Below are 23,998 nucleotides of genomic sequence, written 5' to 3' on the forward strand. Positions count from 1 at the left end.
TCACTATTAAAATAATAATTACACTATTAACTTCCTCGATCGGGGTGTGTACTGGATCCATGACACATCACCCTAATTAATGTTGGGTACCTCGAAGGACAAACCCACCACCTTCCACAAGTGTGGCAAGGCTAGCAGGGTTGCCTCATGCATGAGGGAAGATAATATCATCACTGGTGGCGGTAGGGGGAGTCATTCAAGGCATCTGCTGGTTTGCATGCAGTGGTTCAAAGGCGAGTCTCTAGTCCTGGCTCAAAGGGAGTTGGCAGACGATGTTAGTTGTTATAGAGAAAGACCGACAATGGTGTGCCTTCAACCCACCTTAGTGCTGGTTATATGGTATGTAGTCCACTACCTTTCCTTTTTCTCCATGAAGAGAGTCTTCTGGGTAAATGATCCGAATGGAAAATGGCATCAACCCATGGTACTCATCCACCCATATTATTCATCAACCCATGGTACTCATCCACCCATATTATTCATCAACCCATGGAATTTACCCATGGTATTGTAAATGGCATCCACCCATGATATTGTAAGTGACATCCACCCAAGGTATTCATTCACCCATGGTAAGTGCCCATGGTATTGTGACATCCACCCATGGTATTCATTCACCCATGGAATTGGGCCGTGGTATTGTGAAATCCACCCATGGTATTCATTCACCCATGGAATTGACCCGTGGTATTGTAGCTGAAAAATACTATAAGTAACAAGTCACATTTTGTAAAAGGACAGATTGTCCGCCACAATGTAGCCTTTACAGTTCAGAGGCATGTAGTGACCACATCTCTTCTCAGAGATAAGCTACCATTGCCCTAGCTGGTTTATTTTCATTACTATTTTAAATAAAAGTTTCTTTGTGGTTTTGTTTATTGGGCATTCTCCTATTTTTCTTCTGGCAATTCAAGTTTTCAAATCTTGGGGTCTTTTCCCCCAAGATCCATTGCAAGTTTTCAGATCTTGGGGGTCTCTCCTCACAAGATCCATTTCAATCTTTTAGATCTTGGGGGCCTCCTCCCAAGATCCGGATCAGTGGTATCAGAGCAGGTTATGATTCCATGGGAATGAGGATTTGATGCATAATTCAGTTTCAAATTTTGCAGCAATATTCAACAAACTTCAAGCATGTGCTACAACCTCCACAGAGCACTTTCTTAGGTCAAGAAGGAATAATTTTTTTCTCATTTTTTTGTAGGAATTTTTTTTTGGGCGGCGACTTTGCAGATCAGATATAAAACATTTGGTACAAAATTTACAAAAACAAATACCATATCTGGATTCCTCTCGAAAAATCACCCAATTTCAAAAAAAAAATGGGTTGAATCGGATTTCGGATGTGGGAGATATCGCTGATTTAAAATCAGTTATTTTATCTGAATTTTTGTGACGGCGGAACTGTTGCAGCGCAAATATGAGATCTTAGAGTGTCCAGATAAGGAATTTTCAACTCATGGGAAGATGCAAAATGATCCTTCTGCTTCTAAAAACAGGTTATAATAAATATTCTGAGTTATATTGACCAAGTTATGTCCATTTTAACTTTGGAGCAGCATTCGGAGTGGGTTTCCATTGGAGACGTGCCCTCCCACCCCACTTTAGTAGGCACCTGCTTCACATTCATCAGTTTCAACATAGCAGCATTCGGCTTGGGTTATTTGGAGACGTGCCCTCCCACCCCAGGCTATGTAGGCACCTGCTACTTCTTCAGCAACCAACATCATGGTTATGGGTCAACCACATAAAATCCTTGTCATCAAAGTCCATTTGCTAGGCCGCACACTGTCAGAATCACCGTTTTGAGGCCCTAAACGACGTTTTTTGGGAAATCCACCGCTAGCGATTTTTCTGACTAAAAATCGTCTTTTCCGTTGTAGTCCTCGGAGAGATCTTTCCAACGGGCTATCATGCGTGTCAAACGGAGATAGTATGACCAATTCGCGACCCCGGGAAGTTGATGTACCAACTTACCCAAAAACGGGGCCCACAATTTGGCATTTCATCTTCTAGGGTTAGGTTTTGGAATGTGAATGGTTTTCCATTGTTTCTCAACAATAAATAGGCCCTCGAGCCTCATTGTAACACAGTTTTTGGAAGAACAGTTCAGAGGCATGTAGCCAACACATCTCTTCTCAGAGATAAGCTACCATCGCCCTAGCTGGGTTATTTCCATTTCTATTTGTAAGCATATTTCAGTATTTTACAATAATGAAATGAAGTATTATTTCCGTTGCATATTTGTCTTTATGGTTATCTCTGTATTTTATTGCGTTCTTGTTTAAATCCGGATCAGTAAAAGAATTGGGTTGGTCGAGTTCGAAGTTGTGGGGATTAGAGGGTTTGTGTCCAGTCTTGACAATGCATGTGTCTATTTGTTGGACAAATTATGGTACTTTGGTTGGTCATGCTCCTGTTTTTGTTATGTTTGGCATCTAGATGTCCTGCAGGGGATTAATCCAGGCGTGGTAATAGACCCCATGGCTCTGTATCTATCCAGGTTAGACTTGGTTTAGCTCTGGGGTAGTCTAGTGAAGTCTCAGGCTTATGGCTGCCAAAATTCTGAGTCGATTCGGGACGAGTTGGTGCTGGGTAAGCCGGTGTGGGGGGACTATGCTACTACCGAGACACCTTAGATGCCCAGTGGGAGCAAACCTTTGGGCCCTTTCCCTGTGAGTCGGTCTGTGTCGAGTCTGCCCCTTAAAAATGAAGGTCATAGTGGTCGTCAGCCCCATAGGGTTTACATTGATAGTTTGGTGTCTAATTATTGGTCTCGGTGTAAGGTGATGGAACCCCTGCCTATTTCGGGGAACACTGTTAAAAATTTTTGTGCAGAAAGGCTGCTAAGACCCATGTTCTGGTTTTACGGTTGTTTGTTGGTCTCTGGACAGGTGGGTAGGTTGGTAACAGGACCCAAAAGTCGGGCTGCTATGGGTTTGGTATACCACCTGCGAGTACTCAGTCATACATACCCTCAGGCCGCAAAACGACAGCCATGGCTCGTGTGGTGGCTCGAACCTGAAGCCCTACCCCGTGGGGCTGTGGTAGGAAGAACAAAGGCAAGCAAAAAGTAGGCCAATCAATTTCACCCGGTGGCAAACCTAGAGGCAAAAAGCCTACTGTGAGCATCATCAATGATGCTGGGAAAGCCTACCATGAAAACACAACTAAGGAAATAAGACAATTGATTGAGGAATGGGAGGCAAATATGAACTGCCAGGCATGTTCAATGGAAATTGATGCTGAGGATTGGTAGATCTTGGTGCCCGATCTTGGGCATACTCGAGGCCGTGTAACCCAGTTTAAACATACCTTATTTCTTTACTGGTCTATGAAAGGGATTCTGGGCAAGGCCCTAGAACATATATCTACAAGCATGACCACCACAATGCAGGATTTCCCGAACTACAAACAAGAGTTCTAGAAACTCTAGTTCCAAATGCAGAAGCAGGATGGGCGCCTCTGGCGCATAGAAAACCACCTACCTTACATCCTTTCTCCGATAGAACTCCCGAGGTCTACTGCAAAAGACCCGACACCGGTGGAATCTGCTTCAACTAAGGAAGCAAATTAGTTATTATGATGTTTCTTTTTAAAGTTTTTGATGCTGTTTACAAGTATGCAAATAACTTTTACTTTTCAATGTATAGATAGTTATGCCATTAGGAAAGTAGATGGTAGGATAAACATAGACATACAGTCATATATTGTGTGGTTAGAAAGACTTAAAACTTATTGTTTTTGGATGGCATACCATGCTGTTAGGTGGCCAACAAATTTGGTTTCCCACAGGGCAAGTTAAGGCCACCTAACTATCTTTAAAACTAGTTGTAACTTACTGTTAAATTAATTAAAAAGGAGGTATTACCAAACTTAACAAAAAATAATAATTGCATTACTAACTAACATAGTCATATAAATTAAATGGTTGGCGGATGTTGATAAACATCACTTATTTCATGATAAAACATTGTCAAGTTAAAACAAACTAAAAATAAAAATTAACTAAATTATAACTTTATTTTAAAGTATTACTATTAGTAATTACAAAAAGAATTCATATATGAATTAAAAACATATACAAAACATGTAAAAAGATTTTTAATTATAAAGATTCATTCCAATTTAACCATGAAGATTCTTAACTTGTAAATAGGCTTTGTTACAATACCATAAATTAATACCACTATTTAGCAATTACAACATGCTCAAGAAAACCAACTCATTTTTTATACTTTTGAGATAAATCTTATAGCTAAGAATATTTTAAAATATTTTGTGAAAGTTAAATCTCTACCATTCAAGTTTCAACAAATAATCATCAATAATTAAGCTAAAACTATAAAATTCTTATTACAAAAAAAACATAAATATGAACGTAAATAATTTAATTTTTAAAAGCTCTTTTTTCTTTCACAATTTTTTTAAATGATAAATAGAGAATATACACATGATTAACCATGTTAAAGATCTTTAACATATTGCATTTCAATTACCTTTTTTTTTAATGATAAATAGAGACTATACACATGATTAACCATGTTAAAGATTTTTAACATAATGCATTTCAATTTTTTATTTATTTAAAAAAATACATAGTTTAATCTAGAGGCAAAATGACTTTTTTGAAACAAAATTGTAAATTTGTGCTATTTAAAATACATTTTTGAACGCATAAATGAATTCAACACCTTAAAAAATCCTAGAACATTCAAATTATATGATTAAACAACTTAAACTCAAGTTTCTAAAAAAAATTAAAATTAACAAAAAAAATTACCTGCAAACAATTAATTTCATTTAATAATAACAATAATAATAATAATAATAAATAATGTTTAAATTAATACATATAACTTTTGTCAAGTCTCACTAGCACAAACGGTTGAGGATGAGTTTCCTTAGCAAGGTGACCCACAATCAAACTTTACGAGTGGTTGTGCCCTATGCGAGGAGACATGCTAAAAATCTAGTCGACTAAGGGTTGGTCTGGCCGCGATCCTCGGGTAACTTTGACGACTTAAATGAGGCTGGGTGTGATCCCTGGGTAACTCTGATGACTTAGATGCCCTGGGTTGCGCCTCCTCAAACCTCGAAAATCACACATACAACTTGACAAAAAAATACATATAACTTTAAACCATAGTTTACAATATAAACGTTTTTGTTTAAAAAAACACATATAGCCTTTTTTGAATAATAATTTGAAATATTGTCGTTTTGTTTACAAAATTTTGTATTGAGCAGAGAATTGATCATGCTTAATAATAATTACGTGTAATTGTACTTCTAACTAAATACTATCATAATTTAAAGATCCTCTTAAAAGTAAGTGTTAATATGAAAAGTAAATATTTGTACAAATGCACAAATTAAGGAAATGCCTCGCAAGCATTCATACCACATAGGATTAAATGACATTCCATCCCCTTGGGTGCACACACGTGTCTTTGCTTAGAAACATCTCAATGATTTCTACTAAAGAAATGTTCAAAACGGGGACAGGTACACATGGATGCCACTAGCAATGTGTCCTTTGGAAAATCCATCAAATTTGAATTTTGGAAGAGGAGAGCCCGAAACCGAAAAAGTCCGCTCAAACCACTCTGTATTGAAAACAGCGTCCTTCTTGTGCCAGAGCCAAAATTATTCTAACAATCCTCTCCTTCCGGTCTTCATACCCTATCCTACCCTTCTCATCCGATCCCAACATTCTCGCTAGCAGTATTGCCTGCACCCCACGTTATTTACTACCTTCGAGACATGGTTTATGATTCATAATTAGGACTGAGATTTTCTCTAGATATTGGGTACACAGTCACATATCTGATATCAATCCATGGCGACCAAGGCCAGTTCTCGATATCAAAGCAGCACACCTGCACACAGTAAGGTGTTGCCCTCTTCTGTAACAGCCACTCCATTTGATGGCCGTTCATCTGTGTCTTCTCATCACTCTGACAGCTCCTCCACAACGATAAGCAGCAGCTCTGAACGAAGAGGCTCTTCTGTGAAACGCCTGGTGAGCAGCCTAAGCAACAGGTATGCATCCTCTTCCTCGCCTTCCGTCAGGGACAAAAATCTGTCGTCATCTTCAGCCAGGAAGGAACCCACTTGCCAAACATCTGCCATTGTCGCCACAAAAGCTTCTGATGGCATTTCTAACCGCCATTCCAAACCAAAATCGGATCACAACATGACAACCTTGGTGAAGAAATTCATGCACAACAAGGGGAAGCCTTCGGCTTCTAATGTCAATACCCTCGTCATTCCTGCAGATATCATTGCAGAGGATCTGAGGAAAGCTTCTGATAAGGCTACCAGAATAACGAGCTTGCAGAAAAAATTGCTACAGAAAGTTTCAGGCAAGTCGTCCGAGACTCCGCCCTCCCAGAAGAAAATGCTCACAGACTCTAAAAGTACTCGCCCTTTGTCTGTGGTGCTCAAGAGTGAGCAAGAGCTTTTGCAGAAGAATAGAGGGTATGAGATGGAAATAGAGGAGCTGCACAAAAGGCTTGCAGACAAGAATGCAGAGGTTGGCTGTTGTTTTTTATAAATTTTTACATCCAGGTTGTTTGTTTTGCTTTTTATTATATAATTATTTATTTATTTATTTTAAAACAAAATGTTTTTTATCATCACTTAATGGACGCCCTTCCTTATTCTAGGGGTATAGTTGAATTTAGCTGATCATATTTCAATAGAATGTAGCTGATCAGTATTACAACTCTTTATTTGCCTGCTTATCCCATCGCCCACACTTTTGAGATGGGCTGCTTGCATGGCCAAGAAGAGCCGTGGAGGGCAAATGTGTCTTTGAGGGATTTGAATTTTGGCCGGGTATGAACCTCCCCCACTTCACCAATTAATCAAAACCCCTGACAAAGTTATGACATGGAATTTCATGGCTTTGATAGTTAGTTTGCTTTTGTTCTTGGAAATACCTTTCTGCACAAGATGTGCTTCCAGTCACATTGACCTACCTTTGTTGGATATTAATAAAATTATCCCGTATTATCTAGTGTGTGGTATTAACTCATGTTACCGCAGGGCAGTGCATTTTAATGGAGTGGCTTTGGCTTTAAGGTTGGTTGCTTGCATCTGCTGCATGTACTCTGTTTATTAAATGGCATTGGGTACCTTGCACTGCATCATGCAGTTCTGAAACCAACGGAGGTTAGGCGGTGGCATCTTTATAATTTGAGGGCCCTGGTATGCATTCCCATGGAGTGAGTTTGGTCTAGTTATTTGGAAATGATATTAACTGACTTGTGGACAGGGGTTCCAAATGAATAGGATTTTATCTACATACAATATACACAGTAGAGGTTTCTCTCTCTCTCGCTATGGGGATGCTTTCTTCTCTGCAGTGAAATCTTCAAGCTCATTAGTCTCGCACTGTCAATATTTGGCCACAAAAATGTATACTTGAAGACAGCTAAATAGATAGTCCCCCAGAGTGCAGGCCACCCACTGGTTCTCATCCGGACCTATCAGATGAACTCAGAAAACACTGATACGCTGAAGGAGTCTTATGGAGCAAATTTCTTGCTTGTACTCGTTATAGTAAGCTGACCATGGTTATGTTGCTCGCTATGCAGCAATAGTAGATGCATTGAACATTATGCTTCAACCTCAGAATGTGGCTTTTATTGTGTTCACTGATTGCAGCAATAGAGTTGTATTTCGGGTCAAATATTTGGGAATAAAATTGGATCAAATTGAATTCTTGTAATCTACATCCAGAGATGCCTTGCTCATGTTTGGAGTTTGAACAGGTAGAAGACTTGCGAAGCATGGGAAGAATGCTGAAGGAATTGTGTTCAAAACAGCAAGAAGAAATGAGAAGACTTAAAGGTGCGTTTCCAACATCAAAGGTGGACTCCCCTCGACTTCATGAACTATTGGAGAAACAAGGAAGAGAACTTAAGCAGGCTCGCCAGGTTATCCCTAACCTTCAAGAGCAGGTGACTTCTCTCACAACGCAGCTCAAATGCCTTGCCGAAGGCCTTGCTGAGGTGGGTTATTTCGTGGCAGCATATTATTTTCTTTATGGATCTATCTTATTTCTTTCTGGTAATTGTACACTTGAAATGTGTGTTATGGTGGTTCATTTTCTTATTAACTTTTCTGATTGTCACCTCATTTACTTTAGAGCTTCGTTTATATTTTTGGTTGTATTGATGATAATTATCATATAAAAGTCCTTTTCACTGTGATTTATGGTTATGTTCCTGTCAAAGAAATTTTCCCGTGAAAACATTTAGGGAGTGGTCACTGCTGGCCAATCTCATACGAACGTCCTGCCTAGCAATTCTTTTCCAATTAATCAATAGCGGGGACTAAATGAACTGATACAAATGCTTGATGTCCGAGAATATTATCTCATCTAAGCAACAAAACATTGAGAAATTCTTTAATAACCGAAGATAGATGAGCCACCCTAAATGAAACATAATAGGATTAAAAGTCTCACAAAAATATTACAAAAGATTATGAAGTGTAATTTCGGAGTTCTAGCAGACAAATTCTTTTGCTAATAGCTCAGTACATTGGCAAGTAGGAAACTTGAATTTCAAATACTTTGCAAAATATGTTGTTCTGAACTAATGGTTAAGAAACTGGGAGCTGAGTAATGACAATGGGTAAAGTTGACAGCCTTTCATCAAGCAAATCATGGTGGGGCATGCCATGACAATTAGGATGGAGGAGAAATCCATTTGATAGGTAACGGTAGAGCAAGAATGAGCTATATGACTTTATTGGTAGAGCTTGTGCCATGGCATCATCTGAAACAGAGTGAAATTTGTTAGAGCTCAAAATCCTGGGTTGTCTGAAAACTTAATTGTAGTTGAATGGATTACATATCAGGATCCATTTTATGAAGGAGATAAACATGTTGAATGTTTTGTCATTATTGGTTTTAGCATATTTGCCTTTTTGGGTAGATTTGGAAATTAAGACATGCTTAGTACTTTGAGATTAGTCCTCACTCTTAAGCTAATATATGGATTTTAGGATGTCTGTCCTTAGTAGTAACTAGAAGCATTTTAATACCACATGAATTAGCTAGAAATATATTGTACATAAGCCCATTCTTATAAAACGAAAACAGAATTAGTATGTGGACAAGAGTAATTTTGCAAGAAATAACAAGTTGATTTTCTAGAGTATTAAAATATTGTTACTCCAATTCGACCTTAGAATATACCTTGTTCCTTCTATGGCAAAGATGTTGAATTTCATTTAAACTTGCTTAGAAGTCGAGAGTTCATTAAAGAGAGCATGTGTGAAAACATTTTGCTTATTGATATAACATGTAGACAATATGTTTAAATTTTCAAATGAAAAGTTTGCTTCAGTTAGGGGGAATGCAAGGGACTAAACAATTTCTAGCTACAATTTTAGGCAAAGCACAAATTGAAAGAGGTGAATACTCAATTTCACAACAAGGTGATCAAACATCCCATGGAGTGTTTAAGACTCTATACTTAGAAGATCAAGACATTGATGAGTCTTGAGCACCGATATTCAAACCCCAAGATGGATGTTTTTAATATGTTAATAGTCTGAAGAAACTTTCAATAATCATCTTTTTATTAAAGAAGGGTTAAGTACATGTGTTTAAACTTTTAGGAATCAGCATATCTTCTACTTTTTAAATACATATAATTTTTCTTTTAATCTAAAGACAATGAGAAAGAAAAGAACTAGAATCGATCCTTGTCAACAACTGAAATGAGACAGTGGAGCATACATTTTTGTAAAAGAAGAATGAAAAATTGGGTTAAATCAAATGATTTACTCTAATGCTTAGGAGACCGCTACAACCAAGTATTGTTATAGTGACTTGTATTGAATCATTATATATGGTAATTATGGTTGGAGATGCATATAAAAGTCATGCAAATTTACAAGGATAAACTTTAAGAAATCACAAGGTAGCCAATGGGTTGAGGTTGAGGGAGTATTAAGCCATTTGTAGGTGTTTCTTTCTCATTTGGTTCGACCTACTTGAATGACACCAATTTTGAAAGGAATGAGGTTGGGGGCAAGTCCCATAGTTACCCCAAATACTTAGCATCTAACTTGAAAAATTATTCTCTATGGGTTGCAATCTCAAGGGTGATTTTGGAAGCACGTCATAAAAAACTCACAAGGAAAAGATTGTAGTGTAGTGTTGTAGGGTTTTGGTACATTTGGTAGGATCGACTATAGCAAACAATTATTTATAATCTTGGCAATGAATGCCCCCAACTAAGTCACAATCTATGGTGTAAGCTCTCACCTCGAACTAGCTTTGAGGTGGCAAAGCGTAAAAGAAAATGAAAACAAAGTGAAACTAAACTAATGAAAGGAATAAGGTTTGTGAGGATAAGGAGTGCTTGTAATACAAAACAACAAATCTTGAAAAGGTATTAGGGGGACTGAGAAGATTAGAGGAAGGAGTACATGGAGGCTAAGATGCATAATGATCCAACAATTGAGACAAATGCTAACCCAAATGCACTACCAAGGCAAGGAAAGACAAGAAAGAGTGAACCCAAGATGCCAACATAGCAAGTCAAAGGTAACATGGGGTGTTGATAAACATCAACAATTTACTCACCCTTGATGAATATGTTAATAACCATGGCATATTAGGTTCATGGGAATATCTTCCTTTTGACGAGTGAATGTTTCACTTGAAATGCATTGCCTCATAATCTATGCACAATTAAAACTAGAAGGATTGATAACTATAGTGTTGAATTGCAAAAGACTTCATACGAAGAAGTGAGTATTATTGACATATTTACATGTGGTGGGAGGGTTGGAAATACAAGTGTGATGCATTTTGCGTTTTTTTGTCACACTTGAGCCTTTGGAAGATACAAGGAAGCTTCTCCCCATGATGACTTTGACTTGGAGATTGAGTGAAATGTACTCAATCATCAACCTTATTCATAATTTAAACCATGACATATCATTTCCGAGTTTAGGATTCTGTGATGTGAGCAATTCTGATATGGTTCTTTTGGATCCATCACAATGTGATTTGGAGTCGATGTTTCGAGCTAGCAAGTGAGGCTCATCATTAGGACACTCATGAGAAATCTGACCTAGTCTCAATGAATAAATAGGTGAGAGATGCCAAATTGTTTTCTAGCAAAAAGATTGTTGGAAACGTGAGAAACCAAGAGCTTGACATGTGTTTCACAAAGCAACAAAACTTGGCCATCAAGGTTGTAATGAACCCAAATTGAAGTCTTTGAATGATGGGAGCATGATAAAGCATATAAGATCCTTGCGATTAGTTGTCTCACCCTTGGAAGTTAAGAAATTAAAATTGGCATACAATGGTTGGGCGTGTGAGATACGTGTGAAAAGAAACCTAGTTGTACGAGTGACATTGCTAAGCGATAAAAACAATTTACTCCATTATGACTACTAGAAGATGGTGTAGAATACTATGTTTCCCTAAATGTATAATTTGTGACCAACATATGGCATGCGACTTTGATAAGACTTAGTCTAATAAACATGTGTGAACACATATTATGATTGTATATTAGTACACTTTTTGTACTTTATCTTTAACCTTTTTCAAGTGACAATTCTTATTACTTGCTCACCCTATTGTCTTTTATTAAAGATTTGGTCAACTTGATCACGATTCCCACAATTTGTTACTCTCTCTCTCTCTCTCTCTATATATATATATATATATATATATATAAAGTTAATACAAATAGGTCTACAATATGCGTATAGTTTTAACAGTCTTGATGCTTGCTTCCTTGTGCTTTCTTGCATGTGAGAATCCTGTTTTGTTTTCCCCTTGGATTCTTTCTTCAATCTCTCAAGTGGTTCGAGTAGTTTGTAGGTGTAAACTGTAATGCCATCACAAATTCTTGTTTTTAGACTATTGGTTTCTGAGTAACCTATTTTTTATAGTTAATTTTTGTACTTTAGTGCAATTTGCTATTATAACTTGTAGATCCCTAATTCCCATTGTTAAACTCATCAATTCAAGCAACTCTTTGTCCATATGCATCTAGTAAGACCTCTAGTGATTTTAAGCACTCCTAAGACTCCAACCTTGCCCAAATCTTAGTTGAACAGATGCAAGGAAAGAGACATCTCTTTCTAGAAACCATTGTTACTCAACAACGTGAGTTTCTAGCTAAATGATACATGATGTGATGAGTATATTTTTATGACTCATAACTAGTCCATAATAGACCAACCACAACTTCAACCTCAACACAATATTTAGGAAGCAACTCCTTTTATTTAGTAGACCTTTATGCGGGAAACAAAATTGCCTACTCGAATGTTTGATGGGGCTCTTGATGATGATAAGATCTACTTAAGATATGGAATTTGGTAACTTATTTCAAGGCATTAAAAAAATAATATAGATGAAGAAAGTTTTGGTTGTTGAAGTTCACATGGACTAGGCTTGGGCTGGCTTTTAAGAATGTTGCTCGTAAGTGCTTCTACCCCTTGGTGTATGGTTAGATTATTGAATTCGCTTGAACTTTGCTAGATGTTAGGAGAGTTTGTTGAACAATTCATTCAAGTTTTCAATAAAATGTCCATCAAAAGGTAAGGGCCCTTGAAGGCACTCTTTATGTTAAGTTCATTTCTTGACTATTGCCTCTATAAAAGAAGGAATTAGAACTTTTTTTGTTACTTCCTTGGAACACAACTTTCAACTTGCTTCCAAAGTTGAAGCTAAGTTTCCAAAAGTCAATCCTTTGAATCAAAGGAAGTTGGTTTCCTTAAGGTTGTGAAGTGGATGATGATTGCGACCTAATGTTGTAGGGAGTAAAGATCTCGCTATTTGATATTGTAAGGATTAAAGACTCATAAATTAAAGTTGTGAAGACCAAAGCTTTGTAACAATGCAAATATGTTTAGGGCTTGATTTTGGAAGATGTACCACCATAATCTAACAATGTGAAAGAAAGCTAAATGGATTATAAGGGGTTGTGAAGTGGATGATGATTGCAACGTAGTACCGTAGGGAGTAAAGATCTTGAAATTCAATATTGTAAGGATTAAAGACTTGTAACTTAAAGTTGTGAGGACCAAAGTTTTGTATCAAGTAAAGATATTGCAATTCAATATTCTAAGGATTAAAGACTTGTAGCTTAAAGTTGTGAGGACCAAAGTTTTATATCAATGCAAATATCTTTAGAACTTCATTTTGGAACATGGATCACCATGATCTAACAATGTGAAAGAAAGCCTAAATGAATTTAGTGTTTAGATTGCCTTTGGCATGAAAGTTATGAGTGGGTGTGTATACTTCTCCAAAGTTTCCTTGGACTTGTACTTGGCCTTAGTCATGATTGCTTGCATTGGCACACATCCACAATTTGGAGCACAAGCACGAGCATGCCACTTGGTAGGAATTGAACCCTAGTGAAGTTTATTCGCTGCTCACTTTCATTAACCTAACAAGCTATTGTTGTCATTGTTGCAAATTTTGAAGAATGAAATGTATTGCTAAAGTATATAGGTTGATTGTAGAGTTATATATTGAATGAACTTGTCTTGTTTGACATGCAATTGTTTGAGCTTGTAGAGAGCATAAGTCCTAAGGTTTGATGAGGTATTGCCACGTTACTCCTTTGGTGGTGCCCTAGGTTCAAGCCTAGATTGAGGTTCTAGTCTATCATTGTGCTGCTATTATGGTGGACTTTGCTAGGAGATATCTTATTTGCATGGCACAACACTTGTTGGAGCACACCCCCCCTCACGGACACACATGTTCATGTTGATTTAATCAATTGGTGACTGTTGGGAGGTTGGACTATAGTTTTATTAGAGCACTAACCTTTTTGCACACATGTTGAGGTTGATTTAAGCATTCAATGGTTAATTCAATTCATTTTATCCAAATTGAAGTTAATTGCTTGAGTGCCCTACTATATTGTAGTTGTTCACACTTGGAGGGGTTTATTTGGAGCCTTGGAGGAGACTTAGGGTTTTGATGGAGTGCTCCCCTCTTGTGTATAGTTTTCAAGGCATGTATGGTTATTTTATTATTGTTGGAGAGGCTAGCACACTTCTCTAGGGTGCACTTACTCTTTTGCACATGGTATTAGAAAATCAATTGATGGTATTGGAAAACAACACATGGTTTAGCACATGTTTTGATGGAGGCTAACCACTTTGACACTTATTTTTAGGGTGCATCTCTTGTAGGTGCTCTCATATTATTATTGCATGCATATTTTAGCTACACTTGGCTTCTTTTGAGTCTTGACCCCCATTGGAGAGTGCTTGCACCTCTTTGAATGAGCACATATTATTTTATTGGAGGTGGTTATGGAGGAGTTGTATTGAGGAGCATGTGGCATATTTGGAGGTCCATACATGCATCATTTTGCATGCCCTTGTTTGGTCTTCTTATTTTCTTGGAGCATTATCTTGGAGGGTGCACTTGTGGAGATGGTCCACTTCCTATTTTTGGGGTTGACCACTCTCTCTCCTGTGGAATGCTCTATCTAGTTGGGACTTTGCACATTCATTCATGGCATTGGTTGCATTTAGATTCACACATGTGGATTGGCTGCATGCATATTTTAGCTACACTTGGCTTCTTTTGAGTCTTGACCCCCATTGGAGAGCGCTTGCACCTCTTTGAATGGACACATATTATTTTATTGGAGGTGGTTATGGAGTAGTTTTATTGAGGAGCATGTGGCATATTTGAAGGTCCATACATGCATCATTTTGCATGCCCTTGTTTGGTCTTCTTATATTCTTGGAGCATTATCTTGGAGGGTGCACTTGTGGAGATGGTCCACTTCCTAGTTTTGGGGTTGACCACTCTCTGTCTTGTGGAATGCTCTATCTAGTTGGGACTTTGCACATTCATTCATGGCATTGGTTGCATTTTGATTTGCACATGTGGATTGGTTGCATGCATATATTAGCTACACTTGCTATTTTTGGGACGGTTTTTATTAGGCATTCTCCTAGGAGGATCATGTTTATCTCTCATGCATCTTGGAATGTGCACTTAGTGAGCTCTTCTAGGTGGACCCTTGAGCACATTCTCCTATGTTGAAAGCTATTTTATTTATTTTTGCATGCATACATCTTAGTGGGCACATTCTATGTGGACCTTTTGCATGTTGACTTGGTTATCATACCCTTTTTTAGTTGAATGTCCTCTCGTGAAGGCATTTGATGTACTTTCTTTCATAGTTTGGATGAGGGTGAGTTCTCTTGGAGAAGCTAATGTCTACATAGCTTGACATTGTCAACCGTGGATTAAGGAGGGACCTATCTACATTTTTATATTATTTCTTTGACTTTTCATGGAGTTAGTTAGCATATATATATAAAATTGGGGGTTTTTAAATTGTAAGAGATGAGAGTCCCTCTCTAAAGAGGATCTTTCTCTTCAATTTGAGGGTGCTTGAAACTTTGGGGATTGAGGAGGTCTCCTCTTGGGCTACATCTGTACATCATATGCTTGGGGCTTTATTGAAGATTGGAGGCATAATATCTAGTTTATGTGAGGCTTCATGTTTGCACTTTATTTATAGGTTGATTTTGGTTGTAGGAAACCCTTGTAATTTGTTATGAAAACCTTGTAATGAACTGTGTATTATTTGGATAATGTAATGTGAGGATATAATGCCTCTTATTTTTATTGTTGTCATGTTAAGCTTACACCTAACAAACCTAGTTGCTGCTTGCATATTATGGCACCACCTTCATAGTACTATTTTAGAATGGTACACCTAGCTTTCCAAGAATAATTTTCTGCAATAGATTTTCAGCAAGTTAGATGATTTGTGGCATGCATAGTGGTCCTTATTGCCTTAAACCTTCATGCATTCCCCTTTTTTGTTCCATTCCTGGCTTAATGTTGTCCAACATTTGATTATGCACTTGGCCTTAGGTTTTTTCACCTTTATCTTTTGTTCAGACACCATTTACTTATCTATCCATACTACAACCGTTTGTTTTGCTTAGGCTTAATCTTCAATAAATCACCTTTTGTCTCCACTATATAACCTTAGCAATTTTAACCTTAGCGAAGCCCCACTTGATTTGGAGAAGAGTCAACCAAAAGTGAGAGGAAGAGCTACTATGGTGACAATGGGCAGCCTTCCTCAGTTGCAGTAAACTAACTCCTTAGTGATTGGGACTTTGCATTTTTGTGGGAGCTAGATTTTGTTATAACAGATGTTGGAAATAATACTGAGAGGGGGGGTGAATCAGTATTATCAAGTCAAATATTCCTTTTTCAAAATCAAATGATATACGCTACTTCGTTAATTATACCCGCGTATATACGCAACTACGCAGAAGGAAACCCGCGTATACAATGCAAACTTTTAAATGACTTTATCTTCCAGATGTTGATTATTAATCTGTGTTTGAGAATCAAATAACCAGTAATCAGAAACAGTAAAACAGAGCAGAAAGACAATCGCACACAAGAACACAAGATATAAGGTGGAAACCCAATGTGGGTGAAAACCACCTGCTGCAATTCGTCTCTATCTTCTCTTTAATTAGAAACTTCTTTTTACAATTGTACTGGTGCAGTCCTTTACCAGTACGCAGGTTGCAACCTGCAGAGAGCTACAACCCTATCTCGTTTTCCAGCTTCTTCTGGAAGGGAGCTACAACCCCTTTAGCTCTTGCACTAGCCAAGATACTAGTACGTAGGTGCTGGCCTACAGAAGGCTACAACCTTCTCTTTCTTTCAGGGACCACGTTTCATGAATTTTCAGACTGGATCCACAAATAGCATCAATCAAACATCAAGAATTTCTGCATCAACCAATCACCTTTTCACCAATCAAAATTGAATCAAAATAAGCACTTTTTTTGACGACTGTACCCAGATCACAGTAACAGTAACCACACACCAAATCAGAACACTGCAGCAATAAACAGAAGCAGCAAGATCACAACTCAAAATATATACGCTACTTTAATAGCCTGAAACCTGCGTGCATATGCTTCTTCGTATGGAACAACCTGCGTATACGTTGTTTTACTTCATTGAGCCAGCGTGTATACGCGCCTTCGCTTCACTGAACCTGCGTACAGATCTATAAAGGATAATTCTCTCTTTCAGATATTCAAACACTAATTAACCCAGATTATCAGTTTTATAGATCAAGCAAGCGCCACATATAACAGATCAAAATCATACAAAGATACTATCATTCAAGCTTAAGGATTATGATCCATCAATATAACTTATCCATCTCTTTGCGCTAAGGTTCCTCCTTCATTCAGATCCAGATCTGCATCATAACCCAATTACCAGTATTCCAGATCTAGCACTTTATCAGATATTCAATAACAATTCAGATGATCCCTTGCCACATGATCTCCTTCCTCTTTTATAGTTTTAGACCTTCCACAATACCATGGTCCAAAACCATAATAAACCAATACCACGGACCCAATACTTGGGATCAACACGTCTGACGAGGTACCATGGTTCAAAACCATAGGTTCAAATACCAAGGACTAACTACCACGGACCAAAGGTAAGTTCTCCAACACAATGTTACTTGGGAGCGGGAGCGGAAGCGGGGAGCGGGAGCGGAAGCGGGAGCGGGAGCGACCATTTTCAGAAGCTCCCGGTTTGGGAGCGAATCCCGGAGCGATTTTTTAAAAATATATATATTTTTTATATTTTTTAATTTTTGATACATATATGTCAACAAAAACATGTAGAATGATGAATTAGATATAAAAAACATAAAAAAGCATAGATTGAACCATATAACAACAATCATCTAGAAGTTATAATCTTCATCAACCACGTCCGCAAGTTAGTAACATAGTAACATACAACATATTGAGTCTCATGATTCATCAATCTTAAAGTTTCAAGCTTTCAAAATTCAATATATAACATTTATCATCGTTGATCACCAAAGTTGTACTTGTAAGCTAAGTGTAACCATTACAACAAATAATATCTAACATGAAATGAAATGTTATAAAATGAAATGAAATGAAACAACTTTCAACTTTCATGAAGCATCATATTCATAATTCATTACTAATGAGTTATAATTGCCAACTTCAAACTTAAATTGTCATATATTGTTTAAAAAAATATCATAATAAATATGAAAGAGTCAATAGTTATAAAAGCTACTAGAAACTAGAAAAGAGAAGTAAATCTATTATCTATTTCTTATGCTTGGGCCTCTCGCCACCACGAGAAATGTCTAATTTTTTAGTCTTGTTGCAAAATCAGGATCTTTGTCATTAATATCACCCTCCAAGCATTAATATCCAGAGGTATCTTTGTCATTACCTTTGTATCTGTATAGGGATCTTTGTCATTAATATCACCCTCTAAGCATTAACATAAGATAGAAAAAGCATAGCATGTCAAGTCAAGATTTTGTTTGAGTGATGCGTACATTTTTAGAAGGGTCATGATAGAGGAGTTCGACAACCAATGTCACTAACATCAAGGTACATAGAGGGATTGGTACTCTTGATTAAATATGAGTTGCATACCCTAATACATGACAAAATTCAATGGAAACATTGCAATCCCCCAATCCTGAAATCCTGAAAAACTGATAAGTCTGCTGGATTTTGAATGAAATCTAAAATTCTACTTTCTCCATATTAAATCCAATGAGGACGAAACCACTCTCAAACATCCTGAGTCATTTCATGGTAATGTTAAAAATTTAAGTAAAAGGATGAAAATGAAAATTAAAGAAAATGTCACTTTTACTTTAAGAATTTAACATTACCATGAATAGCATATCAATACTAGGGCCTAGACTTGATCATTAAGTTGCCCCACTCAAAAACTATTTGTTTCTTTCAAAAAAAATTGCATTTCGAACATTACTACAAAAAGAAAAATGCAAAAAAGGCAAAACGCTCCCGAAAACGCTCCCGAAAAGGCAGGGAGCGAAATTTTTTTTAGGGAGCGCGCTCCCGAAATCGCTCCCTTTTCGGGAGCGATTTCGGGAGCGCGCTCCCGACCCGCTCCCGAGTCGCTCCCGCCCGGAGCGCGGATCGGGAGCGGGAGCGAGGGGGGGGGGGGCGCTCCCCCGCAACACTGTTCCAACATATACGCGCTTTTACTTGCATGAAGTGCGTGTATACGCACACGCGCCTTTGAAACGTCTAACCTGCGTGTATACGCGTCTTAGTCTAGATGAACCTGCGTATGTCTTTTCTTTCATTCTGAAAGCCTGAACTGAGATCTGTTACTAAAGAGAGTTGCCATCAAGGACAACACCTGTGCCATAGCTCCAAACCTGTGCCATAATGCCAACAACAGATACAATACTGGGTTGTCTTCATTGAACCCAAAGGTATACCCTGTAAAAGAGTAATTTAGTGTGGGATTGAGCTCACATCAAAATCATTTTTTTTCCAAATATTAGAATGTTCACAGCCGTTTTAAAAATGAGGAAATGAATAAACAAGTATAAGAGCTCTAGGATCAAAGCGTAACCAAACCCAACACATTTCTATATGGTTCAACTGATATTGATATGGATGAAAGATGGAACGTGGCAATGTGCATAGATTTTTGAGTCTTCAATAAAATCACAGTAACAAATAGCTGCCCCTTGTTAGTATGCAAGAATATTGACCAAATTTAGGATACATGATATTTTATGGAGTTGGATATGAAGTCTAGGTACTGTTGAGTTTGAAATAGATAGGAGGATACTTGGGAAGCTGCCTTCAAGATGATGCAAGGGCTGTAAGAGTGGCTAGTCATACATTTGGAATAATAAAATGCTATAACAACATTTATACTTGTGATGAGTGAGGTATTGAGACCATTCATTGTCTCCTTTGTTTTTGTTTGTTTGGATGGTTTAAATAACAGCTCTGGCAATTTTGGGAGATGGTGTTAAAAGCTCTCTGAGCGCTTAGTCGTATGCTGACATGAAGAGGTAGTAGTAACAAGAATGCCATAACCACTTGTAGGAAGCATTAGTTTGCAGTTTCTGTTCATAAGAAAGAGGCCTGCATTGCATAAGGAAGAGTGATGCACTGGGCTAAATCTTCAATTTGAGTTTGCATGTATCTGGCACTGCCATACTTGATTTCATAGAACGTTTTAACCTTTTAGTAGAGTGAAATTTCCATGTATTTGCCATTGACAATAAAAATGAACTTCATTGTATAAGAATAAATTCCCCTGGATAGTTTTGATAGTGATGTTATTGTTTTTTTGCACTTAGGTGAAAGCTGATAAAGAAGTGATGAGGGCATATTTTGATGGACATATTGCTACTCCAAAAACTCCGGTGATTCATCAAGAACCCGAGGATTTCAAAGTAAGTATGGAATTTCCAACCTAATGAAATGGATGAAAGTTAATATTTGAGAATCTGTGGATAATTGTTAAACACTAGACTTCAAGGCTTTTGTAAAGAGAATTAATTGACCTCTCTATTTTTCCATGTTCTTAAAGGAAAGTAGTATGGCCTTATACTTATTATTTTTAATTGAAGTTGTTTTTTTCTTGTATGCAAGGAACTTTCCAATAGTGATCCCACAACCCCAGTAAGCCAAGAAGATATGATCCTGAAGGACATGAACCCATGTCTTACGCCATACTATGCAAGAACAAAGTCTGAGGTAGGTAGCAGGGCATTATTGAATCCATGGAAGACATGTTTATATAGATGTTAACTAGATGCAAAAATTACTAGATCAGAGCAGATTCTGAAATGCTGCAGTCACTTTGTTAAGGATTGTTGCTTCTAGTGAAGTGGGGATGTTTGCAACGCATTATGTTTTTGAAGTATAATGCTTGTATGGCCTAATTGTTAGTTGGAAACTTCTGTTTTACAATTTCTTTAACTGTTTATACTGAAGTAAAGGCTAGTCATTTTGCAACCAATGAATAATTTACAATGTTATTATGGCGATCTAGTTTATACTCTATTATAACTAGGTTTGGTAATTCATCTTCTGTGAAGTGTATATATACACTTAATGTGAGCTTTTGATAAACATAAAATAAGGGTTCAATCTGTGATTTGCAGGAGTATGAGGTGATTGGATTTGGTCTAACAGATGAAGAAAAATTGGCTGAAGCTTTGCAAAAACTAATTATTGGTTCTGAACAGAAACAAGATGTGTTACAGGAGCACTGTTTGAATGTGCATTGCGAATCTGGTTCTTGCTCTCCTAATTTCAGAAAGCTAAGCTCCGAGAAGGCAATACTAATTGGTTCAGGTCCAGATGAGAACAGACTCGGCTTTACAAATTTGTGTGGTAAGGCTCTAAATCAGAAATTATGTTGGGATTAGCCAGTCGAATGACTGCTGTATCCCTATTGTAAGTTGTTGAAGCTTAAGAAAACGGAAGCTTCATATTTGCCTTTGTAGGTGAAGATTGGTTATTGATAGAAAGTGCTAGAACAGATTGCTTATTACTACAAGTTTCCTTTGTGGTGTTTTCTCAATAGACAGAAAGCCACTTCCCTTTCTGAAACGAAAATACGTGACTTGTATTTCATGGCTTTATGAAATAAGCATGTTAAAAACCAACGCTGGAAAACTTCAGCATATTACATTTCCTTGTGCTGCTATTTTATATGGTTGTATTTATTTGGGTAACCCATTGTTATTGGTTTATAAATTTTGGTATTGCAGTTTTGTTTGACACACTGGATTCATTATTTCGTCCTCTCAGTCATGTCTGTGCATTGAATAATGCTACGTTTTGGGATGAAGTACAGTTAGGAATCTTAAAAAAATTCATCCAATTCCAAATCTGATTACTTGAAAATATTATAGCAGCTGGGAAAAATACTTCAAGCAGAGGGGTATTTCAGGTGGAATCTACACTACTCTAGACATATGGATTGGATTCTCAATAGATGTGAGCATGGAGTTGTGCTTTTTACTCTAATTTCCTGCATTTCATATAGTCTCTATTAAGATGAAGATGAACTCATTTCACATTTTCTTCATTTATAGAATCTGATGAACAGATTTTGCCAGAGAATTAAAAAAGGAACAAAAGCCATGTAGCCATAAGTCACTGCTGTAATTTTTAAATACAAAAACAGTATTTTTGACAAAAGTAGTTAGGAGACAATTTTAGAGATAGCTATATGATGAGTTTCGGCCTACTGGTACGGCAGTTGGACCTTGAATGGTGCGACTTTAATGTTGAGCCATGTTTAGTCTCTGATAATGAGCCATGTTTCTCTGCTTATCAGTTAATAGAAGCTCCGCAAGCTGAAAGCACATGGTTCACGCCAAGGCCTTCTTGATCACATTATCTATGAAATAAAGCAGCCAAATTTAATGAAAGCAATGTAAATAGCAACATTGCAATTAAAAGGAGAATCTATATGGATGATCAATAAAACAAACATGTTAACTAGAGTGTTGTGTTAACACTGTTCAGACTTGCGTATTCTCTTTAGCAGGACTGAGGACGAGAAGTGTTTCGTAACTTAGTCCCACTAGCTCTTATTCATACATTGCTTCACGTCAGAAAAACAAAACAAACTGACAAGAAAAGGTAAAAGTAAAACTGCACATGCAAACCAAATTTTCACAATTTTAACCAGTGTTAAAGATTTATGCTTTTATCTTTAGATCTGTCATATTTAGGGACCAAGAGTAGATTTTGTATGGAAGTGGGTTTTAAAAAACTAAAGTAGCTAGATTATCAATTTCACCAAATGGTTTTTTGAGATTAGCAGGTTTAACAGTGCAAGCACAGAACAAAGTCAATAATGCTTTTAACCCGTCATCCATTTTTATTATAATCAATTATGTTTCATATTTATTATAAAAATTTCATCCAAATTTGACTTGTACTAGTATAGATCTATTGATAGGGCTGGATATTCTGCCAACAATAGGGGGTCTCACTAGTGTGAAGCCCCAGTTAGACCTCACACTGTTTGGGATAGGAAGTACATCTGATTTGTGGGCTTGACTGCCACCATGTGTGTATGTGTTGCTCTTGACTTTTAAATGCAGAGAAATGAATGTGAAACCAAGTGTAAAATGCCTAAAGAATGAGGATGAAATCATCCTTCCATTGATAGGTTGCAAAACATAATGCAAAAAAAATAACATTGAAATAATGAGGAAGAGTATGCCTTAAGAGAGAATCAGATGGCTGAGATGAACTAAGACATACATAAATAGGAAAGTGTTAGAAACCAGTTGCAAATTAGTTCACAAATTAATTATTAACATTGCATGGAATGAAAAGTAGAGATTCAAAGCAAACATACCAATTGCATGCAATAAATTAGTTCATTAACATGTAACCAATATGTAAACACACATGTATAAACAACAAAAACATGGATAACCATTACAAGTGCCATTAACATGCATGAGAATCAATGCAATAAGTAGAAAACTTATCATTAAATGTTGATAAATCCAAGCACATGTACTGCAAGCCTCTCAAAACCCAATAGTGGGATGAGAGCAGTTCATATCATCTTCAAAACACAAACCCTAGCCTCACAATCACTTGTCCTATCAACTACCAAGAGCAGATGCACTCAAAGCCTAGAATGCTACAACTATGCTAAAGCATTCAAGTACCAAAAGCCCCCCTTACAAATGAGGCATGAAGGGTATTTATGCAAGTGGATAGGTGACTATTCATCTCTCATGACCTTCCAAATATTCTCATTACCTATTCGACATACATGACTCTTTACATTCCAAGTAACTCTTTAACGACTCTTATTATTTATTATTGCCATTAAATATTACAATATAATAAAGGAAATGAAATAGATTTTGAAGTTTCAACATGTATATCATTGTGATTGGCAATCATCCTATCATCTTTGCCTTCCAATTGGTACTTGGTTCATCTTGCTAGGGATTTGTAGCACTATTGAACTTGTTAGTATGGGGCTGCAATATATCAAATCAAGCCATAGGCATAAGGTATTTGCTACTCTTGCAATTAAAAAATATTGATATTTTTTTCAATTTAGACCGAGTTTCATTTAATAATGTATGAG

The 23,998-nt window shown here is 37.1% G+C and overlaps 1 protein-coding gene across 1 annotated transcript; it reads left to right on the forward strand.

The window, feature by feature from the left end:
- Window positions 1-5,541: 5,541 nt before the first annotated feature.
- LOC149142639 (uncharacterized) lies at window positions 5,542-21,650 on the forward strand. Its single transcript, XM_089447615.1, has 5 exons — window positions 5,542-6,535; window positions 7,779-8,018; window positions 20,217-20,312; window positions 20,512-20,616; window positions 21,027-21,650. The coding sequence occupies exons 1-5, from the start codon at window positions 5,840-5,842 to the stop codon at window positions 21,291-21,293; spliced, it is 1,404 nt and encodes a 467-aa protein (XP_089303741.1). The 5' UTR covers window positions 5,542-5,839; the 3' UTR covers window positions 21,294-21,650.
- Window positions 21,651-23,998: the final 2,348 nt, after the last annotated feature.

The sequence above is a fragment of the Pinus tabuliformis genome, chromosome X (assembly GCF_031772625.1).
Source record: "Pinus tabuliformis cultivar Carrire ecotype Pingquan chromosome X, CPIR1, whole genome shotgun sequence".
Taxonomy (NCBI): domain Eukaryota; kingdom Viridiplantae; phylum Streptophyta; class Pinopsida; order Pinales; family Pinaceae; genus Pinus; species Pinus tabuliformis.